The 13,733-nt window shown below is 45.3% G+C and overlaps 1 protein-coding gene across 1 annotated transcript in view; it reads right to left on the reverse strand.

The window, feature by feature from the left end:
• The window catches only part of BMPER (BMP binding endothelial regulator), a 195,925-nt gene that overhangs the window by 96,997 nt on the left and 85,195 nt on the right, over positions 1-13,733 (reverse strand). The window contains exons 6-9 of the mRNA XM_056857049.1: positions 12,456-12,555; positions 8,611-8,720; positions 5,314-5,454; positions 149-253 (exon numbers count right to left, since the gene is read on the reverse strand). Coding sequence (XP_056713027.1) covers positions 149-253; positions 5,314-5,454; positions 8,611-8,720; positions 12,456-12,555 — 456 coding nt within the window. The remainder of the gene's footprint in view (positions 1-148; positions 254-5,313; positions 5,455-8,610; positions 8,721-12,455; positions 12,556-13,733) is intronic.

Below are 13,733 nucleotides of genomic sequence, written 5' to 3' on the forward strand. Positions count from 1 at the left end.
TATTCTAGGCGGTCACCAAACTTTGAGTCTTACATGGTTCTCTGATCCCCAGGTGTGCATGCATGAAGCCTCCTTCCTGGGATGCAACTGAAAAGCCATTCCAGTGAATAAACAATGAGAGAAAAAGCATGCTCCGTGTCACACTCACATGAGGGCAGCTGCTGACTGGAAGGCACTGCTTCTTGCGACACTCTGTTGCGCCTTTGACACAGGCACAGATGGTGCAGTTGACCGAGGACCACATCTCCCCATCCTGCAGGAGAGAGAACATGATACAGCCATCAGCTGGGGCGGCAGAAGGAAGGAAGCCGTCCCAGTCATGCATCATCCCATTATACAAGGGAAGGGGGAGGGAGCCACACTTTCCCTGGTGGAGTTATGTCATTGTTTAGTCTGAGCAGACCAGGAGGTGTCCCCTCTCCACCCGGTCGGATTAAGGATGGGAGCTCATTGGGAATATATATTTTTTCCGCTCCAGCCCTTCCTATTAAAGAATTATTGTATTCCAGTTTTAAGACACATTTAGGATGTTCTATCAACAGCCTGATTAGCTGTGTTTTTGTCTATAAAGAGAATATTTGTGTTGCGATTGCCCAGCATCGTGATTGTCTCATTTGGGAAGACATAATTAGAAAAATGTGATACAATATGGCAGTGTGATTGGCATGTTTAAGTTACTGCGCGTGAAAGTATTTGATTCAGATCTTAGGATGCAGCAGACTTGATTCCCAGATGTGGCATCGTTCTCCCTTAACCCATGAACGTACTTAATACTGCATTCAAATTCAGATTATTTACAGTGCTAAGGCAGACATCCAATCTGCTCAACATCTGAAAATGTTTACAGAGCAAAAAAAAAAAAAAAACCCAAATTCTAGCAGGTACAGAAAAATATCTTACTGTACCTCCTGTTACCCCTCCCTTTCAACGGTTCCATGACTCCAAAATGTTGCTGCAGAACACGCCCTGGCACTTTTCCTTATAGATTGATCACATGTGCCAAATGTGGTTCCTGAAGCATTCCATTTCACCCACGGATGGTCCCGAGCTACGCCTTTTATATCCGACATATGGAAGCTTTTGATTGATTGGAATGCAGTGGAGGTGGGGGGGGGGAGATAGTAATGCAGCAGAAACCGACAGGAGGCATTATGGAACCATGTGACCTGAAGTACAGTGGAGATGAGATGGTTATAATTTTTAAACCTATTTGCCAAACTATATATTTGTTCCCAATCTGTAAGAACTGTCTTATCTTTCCCTTGATTTTTTGTTCAGCCTTTGACGTTGTTGTTCATTGCGGCACACAGAACAACCTCCAAGAGCGTTTTCTCCTGGTAAAAGATTCTATAGTGTTCCTCAATAATAACTGGAGAGAGACGTTTATTTAGTTCAAACACTACGTTTATTCAATTAACTGCATGCTCGCCTGTTCTAGCTTGCAGGTTCTGGTTCCTTGCTTCCTTCTGCGAGAGATTCCTTCAATGACACATATTTTCTAGAGTATTTCGCTCTCTTGACAGATGCATGAAAGTATATGGAGATTGTCTTATTTCTTGCCACTTCTCTGCGGTGGTGTCACAAGGTATCTTTTGTGTCAGCAAACAACCTCTATTAGTCTCTTGCCTTGAAAACCAATGGATCGCCATAAATCGGTTGGGACTTGACGGCACTTTACACACACACACACACACACACACACATTACAATCAGACTCAGAGCATAAAACACTCTATTGTTTTGTTCCATGGAATAGTACGTATGGGTTGCTCAAACACCTGCCAGCTCAAATCACAACCTATTCAACACTGGGAAGCTATTAATCGACAGGCTATTTGAGCATTCACAACTTGTTCGTGCCGTTCGACACCAACAGGCTAGTTGCTGCCAGGTACCTGAAGCAGACTCCCGGCTAATCCCATGTCTGCTGGGAGTCCACTTCTGACTCTGGGACGCAGAGTTGCTGCAACTTAAAGAAGTTGTGGGGTGGGGGAGTCAGAAGCCAATTCACAGCTGATTGCAAGGATTAGCTGAAAGTCAGCTTCTGATATCTCAGCCTGAGAAGCTTTGCTACCTACCAGCCTGCTGCTGGGACACGGCAAAGTGTTGGGGGGGGGGGAGATAAGAAGCTGACTTTCATATACCGTATATATTCGGGTATAAGCCGACCCAAGTATAAGCCGAAATGCCTAATTTCACCCCAAAAATGGGGAAAAATTAGGCACCCATGTATAAGCCAAGGGGGAAATGCACCCCCCCCCCGCAGGCTTACCTGACCGGGCTCCAGGTGCACAGACAGGCCCCGCAGGGTCAGCTGGCAAGCAGGAGGACCGGACCGGGAGAGGTGGGGGTGGGGGAGGTGTGGGGGGGAGAAACCGCCGCCACCCAGCAGAAGGGTGGGGTGGGGTGAGGGGTGAAGAAACCGCCGCCGCCGCACGAAAGGAGCGATCATCACGCAAAAGGAAGGCGCGATCATCGCGCAAAAGGCGCGATCGGGTGGGGTGGGGAAGAAACCGCCGCCGCCGCGCAGAAGGCGCGATCGGGTGGGGTGGGGGGGGAGAAGCTGCCGCCACCGTGCAGAAGGCACGATCGGGTGGGGTGGGGTGGGGGCTGAGAAGGCGGGACAGCCCACCCATCAGCTGGCCGGTGGGAGCGCGCTGGGAGAGGGCCCGGCAGGCGAATTACCGTATTGACCCGAGTATAAACCGAGGTGAGTTTTTTAAGCCAAAAATCATGGCTAAAAAACTCAGCTTATACTCGAGTATATACGGTAATCAGGGTTAAAAGTCTGCTTTTAAACCCCCCCCCCAATTTTGACAAAGAGAGACAGCATGGTGTAGTGGTTAAGAGCGGAGGTTTGGAATGGTTTTCTCTAATCTGGAGAACCTGGTTTGATTCCCCCACTCCTCCACATGAGTGGTGGATGCTAATCTGGTGAACTGGGTTGGTTTCCCCACTCCTACACATAAGGCCAGCTGGGTGACTGTTAAGTCCGCGTGGGGAGGACACACGAGGTCAGAGATGGAGTTCCAACAACAACCGTGTTTATTGAGAACATGAACAGAACTGAAGAACAGTGGACTGACCCCCTGCTTATATGCCCCTCTGGCCTCCTGCGGCCACTCCCCCCAATCTGTGATAGGGGGAAAAACCCCTAGTGACCAATGGCGCGGGCGGGTTTAGGATCCTTCGGAGGAACCCCAAGCTCCGTGGGTTTCCTCCTGCCTACTGTCCTAACATACATAACAGTGAAGTCACAGCTCTCTCAGCCCCACCCACCTCTCAGGGTGTCTGTTGTGGGGAGGGGAAGGGAAGGTAATTGTAAGCCTGTTTGATTCTTCCTTAAGTGGTAGAGGAAGTCAGCATATAAAAACTAACTCTTCTTCTTTCTTTTTCTTCTTCTAGCATAGCTAGAACCCAGCAAAGTTTCCAAGGAGGAAGACTGGAAGCCCACTCCCAGCTCATCCCTCAATCAGCTGGGAACCGGCTTCTAAGCAATCTGTTTAGCAACTGTTCGCATTGTGCTGCCTGAGCTGAACAAATCTGTTTGACTCACAGTTTCATCATAAGCGTTGAACACAGTACTTTCAGCTACCAAACAGGCTCACTGAGAAATTCACAGTGTCCCTACAACAGACTAGATCCAAAGAACTACGCGACTAGTTCTCATCCCCACTGTATCATATGGCAAACCTCTTTGGAAACTGAGAAGTGCTGAACCCCGTTTGGCCACACCTGAAGTGGGTCCTAACCTATGTCGCAGAATCTGACTAATGTTGAAAGCAAATTGTAAATGTTCACCTCGCTTCTTCCAGATACCCTTCAACAGAACTTTCTCCTTGCCAGACTATTTCCGCTGGTTAGAAATTCATAAGTTCAGACGAGCTTTCTTATTGGCAAGATGTAATGCCCTAGACTCAGCCGAGATACAAGGGCGATATGATAAAATTATTGCAGAAGAAAGAAAATGCCCATTTTGTCCGGATCAAATAGACTCCCTAGCCCACATTGTTTTAGAATGTCCACGAAATAATATTGCATGAAATCAATATATAACTCCCTGGATACAACAGCTAAAGACGCTTTCTGAGAAGCAGATACTGTGTAATCTACTGTCAAATAGATCAGTCAGTTGCGTGAGAGATGTGGCAACTTTTCTCTTTATAGTTTCAAGGAAAAAATAAATTTCATCTCCCTTTTTAAAGTGTGACGTGGTTGATTGATAGCTAGTGGCTGTTAAATCTAGTGAAAGGAAAGGAAAGCAATATATTTTTTCTCATATAGAGAAAGAGACAATCAGCTGGGTGCTTAACAGGTTCTCTGTGTGTGAGTGCTGACTGACCTAAAAGTATTCCTTTCAGTGTCTTGTAAACAGGATATCTGAGACCTCCATAAATTGCATCTTTGTGCAACAACAACAAAAAATGCAAACGAATGAAAAGCAGCATTGGCTGAGTAAATTCTGCATGCACGGGGGATTTTACTTTCCATCGGATCCAAGGGCCTCTTGACACACAGATGGTCCAAACAGCGACAGATACCTGTCCCAGCAGAAAGTGTGTATGGGGAGGAATAAGCCCTGCACCACTTGAAAAAACAAACAGGCGCCCAACAGTATGGGAAAAGGTTTCACGGGGAATCCCCAATGACCTTGAGTGGGAGGAGGGCAGAAGCAGAGTATTACTGCACAGACGGTTTCCCAATCCATGAAGGATTGTCTGTACTTATAGCTGTGGGCTGAACTGCGTCCAGAAAAGCAAATTAAGCTACTATTGGCTCAGTCAGGGGAAGCAGGGAGGGTAGGTTCCCTTCTGGCTGCACTAATGCCTGCAGGCAAGAGAGAAATATCTTTTCCATGGCTATTAGGATTTGCAAGTCAAAGTGAATCGCATAAATATAATGCATTGTATAACATGGGGCAGCAGCTCAGCTGTCTGCCTGGGGAGTAGGGTTGCCAGCCTCCAGGTGGTGGCTGGAGTTCTCCAGCTATTACAACTGATCTCCAGCTGACAGAGATCAGTTCCCCTGGGGAAAAAATGGCTGCTTTGGCAATTGGACTCTATGGCATTGAAGTCCCTTCCCTCCCCAAACCCTGCCCTCCTCAGGCTCCACCCCCAAAATCTCCAGGTATTTCCCAACCCAGAGCTAGCAACCCTACTGGGGAGCAAGGACCGCGGAATCACCCTATCTGTACAGGACTGCGGAATCAGCTGATTTTTGGTCGGCACAAAATCACAGCACCAAATCTACAGCAACCTGATGACAATTCAGGCATTGCCAGTTTATCCAAGAGGAGCTTTTAAGGGCATTTACCCGGAAGATCTTGTTACCAAACTTGCACACATTTCTTTCTTCGGGAGATGCGAACACGACACACTCTTTGCAGCATTGTTCTTTGGCTTTAAGGCACTCTCCAGGAGGTGAACATTTCTTCTTACACACCACAGTGGAATCCTACAAGGAAGAGGGGGGAGGAAAGCAGAATTGGCGAACAAATTATAACAGCAAGACTCCCTCCTCCTTCCCAAGCAGCAAGTAATGGATACTCTCAGGGACTGCTAATTTATGCCATAACTGCACTGTCCGGACAGTAAAAATATACTGGATCTCTCACAGATGTTAGGAACGAAATAATATTGTGAGGTGTAATTTCCTGTGATCCTGCATACACCATGTTTTGGCATTCATTTCCTACCATGCTCCACCCAAAGGCCATCTCCTTGGCTCACACTTGGCTTGCTGCCTCCACTGTGGGCTTTTTCTCTTGCTTCTTCCTCCCCCCCCCCCCGCACCATCACCCCCATGCACTTGGCGTGCTCCCTCTATGGTCTGCAGCTGGACAAATCTTCACCTGGCGAGTGAAGCTTCTTGCCCTGCTGCTTTCCCACAGCTCATGAGGTTGTGGCAACCTACTCTTTCTCCACTGCAGCTGGAGCATGCAAGACAACAGGTCTGCAATGGATGCAGCGGACTCTCTCATAATACCAGAACACGGGGTCATCTGCTGAAGCTGGACGGTGAGAGATTCAAAACTGATAAAAGGAAGTATTTCTTCACACAACGCATAGTTAAATTGGGGAACTCCCTGTCCCAGGATGTGGTGATGGCTGCCAACTTGGAAGGCTTTAAGAGGGGACATGTTCAAGGAGGAGAGGGCTATTCATGGCTACTAGTCAAAATGGCTACTAGTCATGATGCATACCTATTCTCTCCAGGATCAGAGGAGCATGCCTATTACATTAGGTGCTGTGGAACACAGGCAGGATAATGCTGCTGCGGTGGTCTTGTTTGTGGGCTTCCTAGAGGCACCTGGCTGGCCACTGTGTGACAAGACTGCTGGACTTGATGGACCTTGGTCTGATCCAGCATGGCTTTTCTTATGTTCTTATTTTCCTACTATGCCACCATAGGAATAGGAAGGGCTGACCAGACTGGTGTTTTAGCCATTGGCTTGCATTGTGTGGGATACTTCTAGGGGAAGAGGTATGATTCCCTTCAACACTGGCTGCAGAATTTGTGGGACCTTTAAGGCTCTGGAGCCTAGAACAGGCAGGGAATCCAAACCAAGACCCTGACCCTGTTGGGAGATGAAGGGTTGCCAACCTCCAGGTGAGGCCTGGAGATTTTCAGACTACAGAGACCAATCAGTTCCTCTGGAGAAAATGGCTGCTTTGCAGGGTGGACTCTATGGCATCATACCTCTCCAATGTCCCTTCCTTCGCCAAGCTCCACCCACAGTTCTCCAGGACTTTCCCAACACAGAGCTGGCAACCCTGATTCTATGCAAAGTTGGAATGGTAATTATGTTGGCATCGCAAATGTTCATGCTCAACTGGAGATGGCTCTGAGCTCTCTCTCAAGTAATAGATTCAGATATCTCCTGGTCCAGAAATGGAGCTACTCTATCTAAACAGGGTGGTAATATAGCATATGTTTCTTGTGATGCGTTTGAAAGTCATGGTAGCATTTTACTCAGCACCATGAGGGATGGCATGTGCAACTATGTGCATACCGAAATTGTACCTGCCTGTCAGTTAAGCTCCTCTGTGATTCCCTCAGCTTCAGAAATAAAGTTGGATACCACCAGCAACAGTGCCTTCTCTGTGCTGGCACCACATTCAAAGAACACTTCAGGTAGTAGTTGGAGACCTCCCGCTATTACAACTGATCTCCAGCCGATAGAGATCAGTTCACCTGCATGGCTGCTTTGGCAATTGGACTCTATGGCATTGAAGTCCCTCCCCTCTCCAAACCCCGCCCTCCTCAGACTCCGCCCCAAAATCTCCAGGTATTTTCCAACTCAGAGCCGGCAACCGTACTCAATGGTAGGACTTTCTGCAGCCATGTGGCTTAGGTTGATAGATGCATTTCATTAGTGGAGTGAGATTTTGTTGGGAACTGGTTACATTGTTTATTTTCAATACACTACAACAACAAAAAAGCATTTCCTATTGCTGGCAACTACTCTCTGGAATGTGTTTCCCAATGTTGTCTGCAAGGTCCTAATCCCTACTAGCCTTTTGGAAAGTCTGCAAGGCTGTTTTGTTTGAAAGGGCCTTTGGCTGAAGGCTTAGAATACAATTGCTTTCTGGGGGCTGCATCACTTAGGTGAATGTGCTGAATCGCTTGCGTTTTAAAGTGTGCTGCAGTTTGCTGTGCAAGCCTGATTTCTATCCTGTTCTATCACAAACTTCCTTAAGCTTTACGGACAGATGGGTGGAGGGGTCCCCTATAGTTCAATCAATGGCTGTTTCATGCATGGTTGCTTTTTATATTGTTTTAAAATTCAATTTGAAAGCTGCCTTGAGAGTCTTTCCAGCTGACAGTCTGCGGGTTGGGAATCTTTTAAAATAAAACTCGCCCTTAAAGCATAAGCTGCTGCACCCTGCAAGCAGATATTTCCTTTTCAGATACACTTTCTCCAGGACTTCAAGTATTAATCACTTCTATATTATGCTTGAGTTTACATTTCAAATAACTGCAACCAAAAAGTAGCCTTGAGTATAAAATTTAATTCTGATACCTGAACCATAATTTTTTTACTCCTTTCAATAACCAGATATTAGGGTTGGCAGGTCCCTCTTCATTACCGATGGGAGGTATTTGGGGCGGAGCCTGAGGAGGGCGGGGTCTGGGGAGGGACTTCAATGCCATAGAGTCCAATTGCCAAAGCAGCCATTTTCTCCAGGGGAACTGATCTCTATTAGCTGGAGATCAGTTATAATAGTGGGAGATCACCAGCCACCACCTGGAGGTGTAGATTGTAACTGTTGATTGCTGGAAGCAAGGATTCTAGCTTCCAAACCATAATAAAGATGTCACTCTGTGTGTGTGTGTGTGTGTGTGTGTGCACGTGCCATCAAGTCACAGTTGACTTATGATGACCCCGTAGAGTTTTCAAGGCGAGAGAGGTTCAGAGGTGGTTTGCCATTGCCTGCCTCTGCACGGTCTGAGAGATTTCTGAGAGAATTGACTGGCCCAAGGTCACCCAGCAGGCTTCATGTGGAGGAGTGGGGAATTGAACCCAGTTCTCCAGATTAGAGGAGTCCGCCTATCTTGACCACTACACCACTAACCACCACTAACACCCAAGTGTTACTTCTGACTCACCATGCACGTGCACTTGGTGCAATTGTCATATGCAAACGATGCCCCATTGTCATAAACATCACTGTGAAAGAGACAGCTTCCAAAGGGGAGATCGAACACTTTCCTCTGTCCTGGAGAGAAACAATGATAATAGAAACAGAATATGGTTGAAAGGGAGCTGGGTTGTCGACAAAAATACTCATCTGCAACTTATTATGAGATATACAGTTTTGTTTGAATCTCTTTCTAATATGTGTGTGTTTTTTAATAGCACATGGTACAGGAGAAATTCTAAAACAAAATATGAACGTATGATCACTGATTCCAATGAGTGGTCCGTCCATCCCAGGGCTGTCTATTCTGCTTGGAGCAGAGATCTTTTTCCTAGCCTTGCTGCTACCTGAGATCCTTTATAAAAGGGAACACTAGGAGTTGAACCTGTGTCACTGGCCACCAAGATTAAGTTAATTCATGCCATCATATTCCCTATTACTATGTATGGGTGTGAAAGCTGGACATTAAAGAAAGCTGATAGGAAGAAAGTAAATTCCTTTAAAGTGTGGTGTTGGAGAAGAGTGTTACGGATACCGTGGACGGCCAAAAAAACAAATCAGTGGGTCAAATCAAGCCTGAACTGACCCTAGAAGCTAAAATGACTAAACTGAGGCTATCGTATTTTGGTCACATTATGAGAAGACAAGAGTCACTGGAAAAGACAGTCATGCTAGGAAAAGTTGAGGGCAGCAGGAAAAGAGGAAGACCCAATGAGAAATGGATTGACTCAATATAGGAAGCCACAGTCCTCAGTTTGCAAGATCTGAGCAAGGCTGTCAAAGATAGGACATTTTGGAGAACATTGATTCATATGGTTGCCATGAGTCGGAAGCGACTTGACGGCACTTAACACACACACAGGAGTTGAACCAGAGACATACTACAGATTTAATCCCTTAATCTCACATAAATCAATGGGACAAATTTGTTCCATGGCACTGTACTGGAAAACACTCTGGAGAGGGGGACATGGGCCAAACATCTCTTACAAGAGTACTCCTGATTATTCTTTAGGTCAGCTCGTTGTAACAACCACATTCTAGAAGGGGGATATAAATTTCATTATTTCCTTCCTCAGGTAAAAGAGAAGTTAGAAAAGAAAAGGTAATGCCAAAGATTTTGGTAAGGGTTGCCGATGTACGCATGAAAGATTGGAGGAGACCTGAGAAACATAGGGTGCACATCAGAGGTACACAGAATTGCTGTCTTAGACTATTACTGCCATCCTAAGCAGGGTTACAACCCTTATGAATCCACTGACACTGTACATCTCTTAAAATAGACAGTAAACCCCAGAGAACTATAGAAGAACATTTAAAACTTCTTGGAAGCAGAAGCTCTCTCCTTCTCAAAGACATGGAATGCTCTAATTGTGCGAAGCAGTTATGCTCCTAGAGCATTTCCCCAGGCTGAAGAGAACATGGAGTCCACCCTGCATAGGCAGAGGAGTTTGGGGGGGGCTCATCACACAATCACTGTGTACAAAGGAGCTAGCATATCTGAGAAAATGTATGTGCCTACACATCTGGGATAAAAAGGGTGCCTTGTCTACAGTGGTTTGGGCATTTTGGTTCAGCACCAGTGAACCTCTGACAAAGCTCATCTACTGTATATTGAACCGCATTCTGAACGATCCCCCACCTGCACAATAAAACGAATCCTTACAAGCGCACGTCTTTAAAACAGCTCAGTACTTCCTGAAAAGCAATCTCCTTGATGCAATGTTTTGAGTTAGAAAGCAGTAATCACTAAGTGATGATGTCCACCAGCCCAGGAGATAATTCAGTACAACTTTTATGGCATGCCAGCCGAATCTTGCAGGATATGAAAAAGCCCAGTCAACGCCAAGACTGTCCTATGAAAATCGGTTCAAGATGTTCAGAAATCCCAAATGGGACAACACATCCTTTACATTGCTGTGCATTTCATGAAAACATATTATATTGGTCTGGCAAGGCTGGAAACGATAGATGAGTTATCTAGTTCTTTTGGTCCCAAAGGGTGGTTATATCATTCCAACCCTCATTTAGGATGCAGATAAATCTAGAAACAGGGCGAGCCATCTGCCCGAGGTATTTTGCCACCCCAACCAGATGTACAGCGCAATTCAAGAGATGAGCCCCTGAACCCCCTGTAACATCACAAGAGATGGTGGTGGTGGTGGTGGTGAGGGTGATGAAGCACAACTGTTGGACTGAATAACAATGCCAGTGATCCCGAGAGCAGACTGCACATGGCTTTGTTCTTCTAAAAATATTGTTGGAATTCCTTCACCAGTCAGGCTTGTGACATGTAAAAATAATTTGGCATGTTCAGAGGGGAACCCTCATGTTCTGTGTGGACCTAACTAATCAAGCAGCTTCTGCTTTCAGATATATTTATGCCTCATTCATTCGTTTGTTTGTTTGTTTATGTGTTTGTTTTGGTTTCTAGCCCGCCCTCAATCCCCAACCAAGGCCAGGCTCATGGCTTTAGCTAATTTACAAGCCAAAGTTTTGTTTTAAATTCTGAAATTACACCTGGTTCTCCAGCAATTCAATGTACGCTGCTTCCAAAATTATGCTGGCAAGACTTCTCCATTCCTGGTTGAGGGGTTTTGAGTAACTTAGAAGATACCAAGTTATCTCAACACCTTAAAAACCATGCCTGCAAATTGGGGCTGGTGAAGAAAGCATAAGCTAGCCCACTAGGAAAAAAACAGAAGTCCAGAGGCTTGAACAGTGGTCCTTCCTACTAGACGCTCGGAGTTCTTCTACATTGCTCACAGTCCATAGCTACAGCCATTGTGATGTTCTCAGTCTCCAGAACAATTCTTTTAAAAGTCAGAGGTACATTCTCAAGAATCATTCCCATCAAAAATGGCAAAAAATAAAATGGCAGAAGGATATTACATCGTTCTTATTTGGGGGAAGTGAGCGCACACAGAGCAGTTTGTTAGAAGCGGTTCCTGCATACACTTGCTTATTTCCGAAAATGAATGGTATATTTGCACAAAACTAAACATATAGGTCCAAGACCATAACAGATATTGGCATAGATCCTTCAGTAAATATCCACTAACAGACGCTATTTCTATCTGTGGAACAGGACTTACTCACTTCCCCAAATGCCTTCCAAAATGTGCCTCCCTAGAGACAGGGAACCCTCAGAATCAACACAAAGAACAAATTGGGGCATGCAAAAAGCAGTCAAAAGTAGAGATTCTTCTGTTACCAGAAATTGACCATAGGATCCAAACCAACTTTTCCCAAATTTACCATTTTGTAGGGAAAGTTCTCTGTTTGATTCTTTTACCGAGACACTTTTTGTGTTTGTTGTTAATAATGCACTATAAAACCATTAATAGAATCATAGAATTGGAAGGGACCACCAGGGTCATCTAGTCCAACCCCCTGCACAATGCAGAAAATTTACAACTACCCCTCCCCCCCACACACACACACAGTGACCCCTACTCCATGCCCAGAAGATGGCTAGGATTCATGCTAGGAAAAGTTAAAGGCAGCAGGAAAAGAGGAAGACCCAACAAGAGATGGATTGACTCTAAAAAGGAAGCCACAGCCCTCAACTTGCAAGATCTGAGAAAGGCTGTTAAGGATAGGACGTTTTGGAGGACTTTGATCCATAGGGTTGCCATGAGTTAGAAGCAACTTGATCACACTTAACACACACACACACACACACACACACACACACAAAAATTCACCACATAACTTTTCACAAGTTTCGCCTGAAGAATGTGAAAAAGGATTGTGCCATGTGGATGTATAGATGACAGCACATGCAATATACCTGGGGGAATAACCACTCACCTAAACATTTTGGGCAACACTGTCCTGCAGGAGTGTGACTAAGGTGCTGGGGACACGAAAGAACGGGGCATACTTCTTGTAGGCACTGCGTCCTGCCACCCTAAATGAAAACAGGGACAGTTAGAGAACATGCATGGGCTCTGAGAATAAGTGCACAATGTAGCATAGCCTCAGCAATACTTCTCCAGGTATATCTTTACATGCTAACACATGTAGGACATTTATGCAGCACACTTCTTGATACCTATGAGGCTGTAGGTACTCTGTTTAGAAAAACAGGAATATAATGCTGTAACAAAGCAATCCAGATTCTGCACTAGAAAAGCTAAACTATAAACTTCAAAAATGATACCGGTCCTCATGACTTCTCTTATTTTGCATTTCTTACTATTTTGCAGAGCTTGTTTGTTTTTTAAATAAATTACTAAACACAGTGAGAGGCAAGGAAACAAAGCTCTATACCCAACTACTAGAAACCTTATTCATCCACCCAACTGACCCCTGACATTTCAGCAGGCTTGGCCAACGTACTTTCAAGCTTGTCTTCATCAGGATTAGGATTAGATGGGTGACAACCTGAGAAAGGGCCTTCTTGGTCGCGGCACTGAAATTTTGGGACTCCCTCACCAGGGAGACTCTTCTGTCTCTCTCTATTATTGTCTTCTGCCATTGGGTGAAGACTTTTTTGTTTTGTTTGGCATACTTCCAAGAACTCATTGTTATTGGTTTCTGAACATGCTGGTCAGGTCAGCCAAGACTCTAAAAAGGAAGCATCTAAGGGTACATATTTTCTAGGGAATGAGTTTCATTAAACACAGTCATATTTTGAGCCCAACTGAATGTAACAGCAAATTTGTGGCCACCACAAGTTCACCATCATGTTTAGTTGTGCTCTCTGAATCAACATGCATAGGACTAGGTGACAATCTTTTTTCACCAAGTTTTCAAAGGACCTATCAGTATACTCATTTACATTCTCCCCATAAAACCATGAACTGCTTGTGTCTCCTGCTTTTGGCTATTTGCACCACCACTGTAATGTTCCCGAACACTTGTAAGTCAGGCTTAGGTATTCAGTAAAGTTCCTGCTCTCAGGTTCACACAGCAGAGATGGGTGTGCTCAAAAAAACATCCATTTATTAACAAGGAGATACAGGGACGAGAGGGAGTGATTTCAGAAGAAGGGAGCTCATGCAGTCTACATTTCTAGCTTACAAACAAAACTAACTAAGCAGGGACTCCCTCCCATGAAACAAAACCAACTCACACAGGGGGGAA

This window comes from Euleptes europaea, chromosome 11 (assembly GCF_029931775.1).
Source record: "Euleptes europaea isolate rEulEur1 chromosome 11, rEulEur1.hap1, whole genome shotgun sequence".
Lineage (NCBI taxonomy): Eukaryota > Metazoa > Chordata > Lepidosauria > Squamata > Sphaerodactylidae > Euleptes > Euleptes europaea.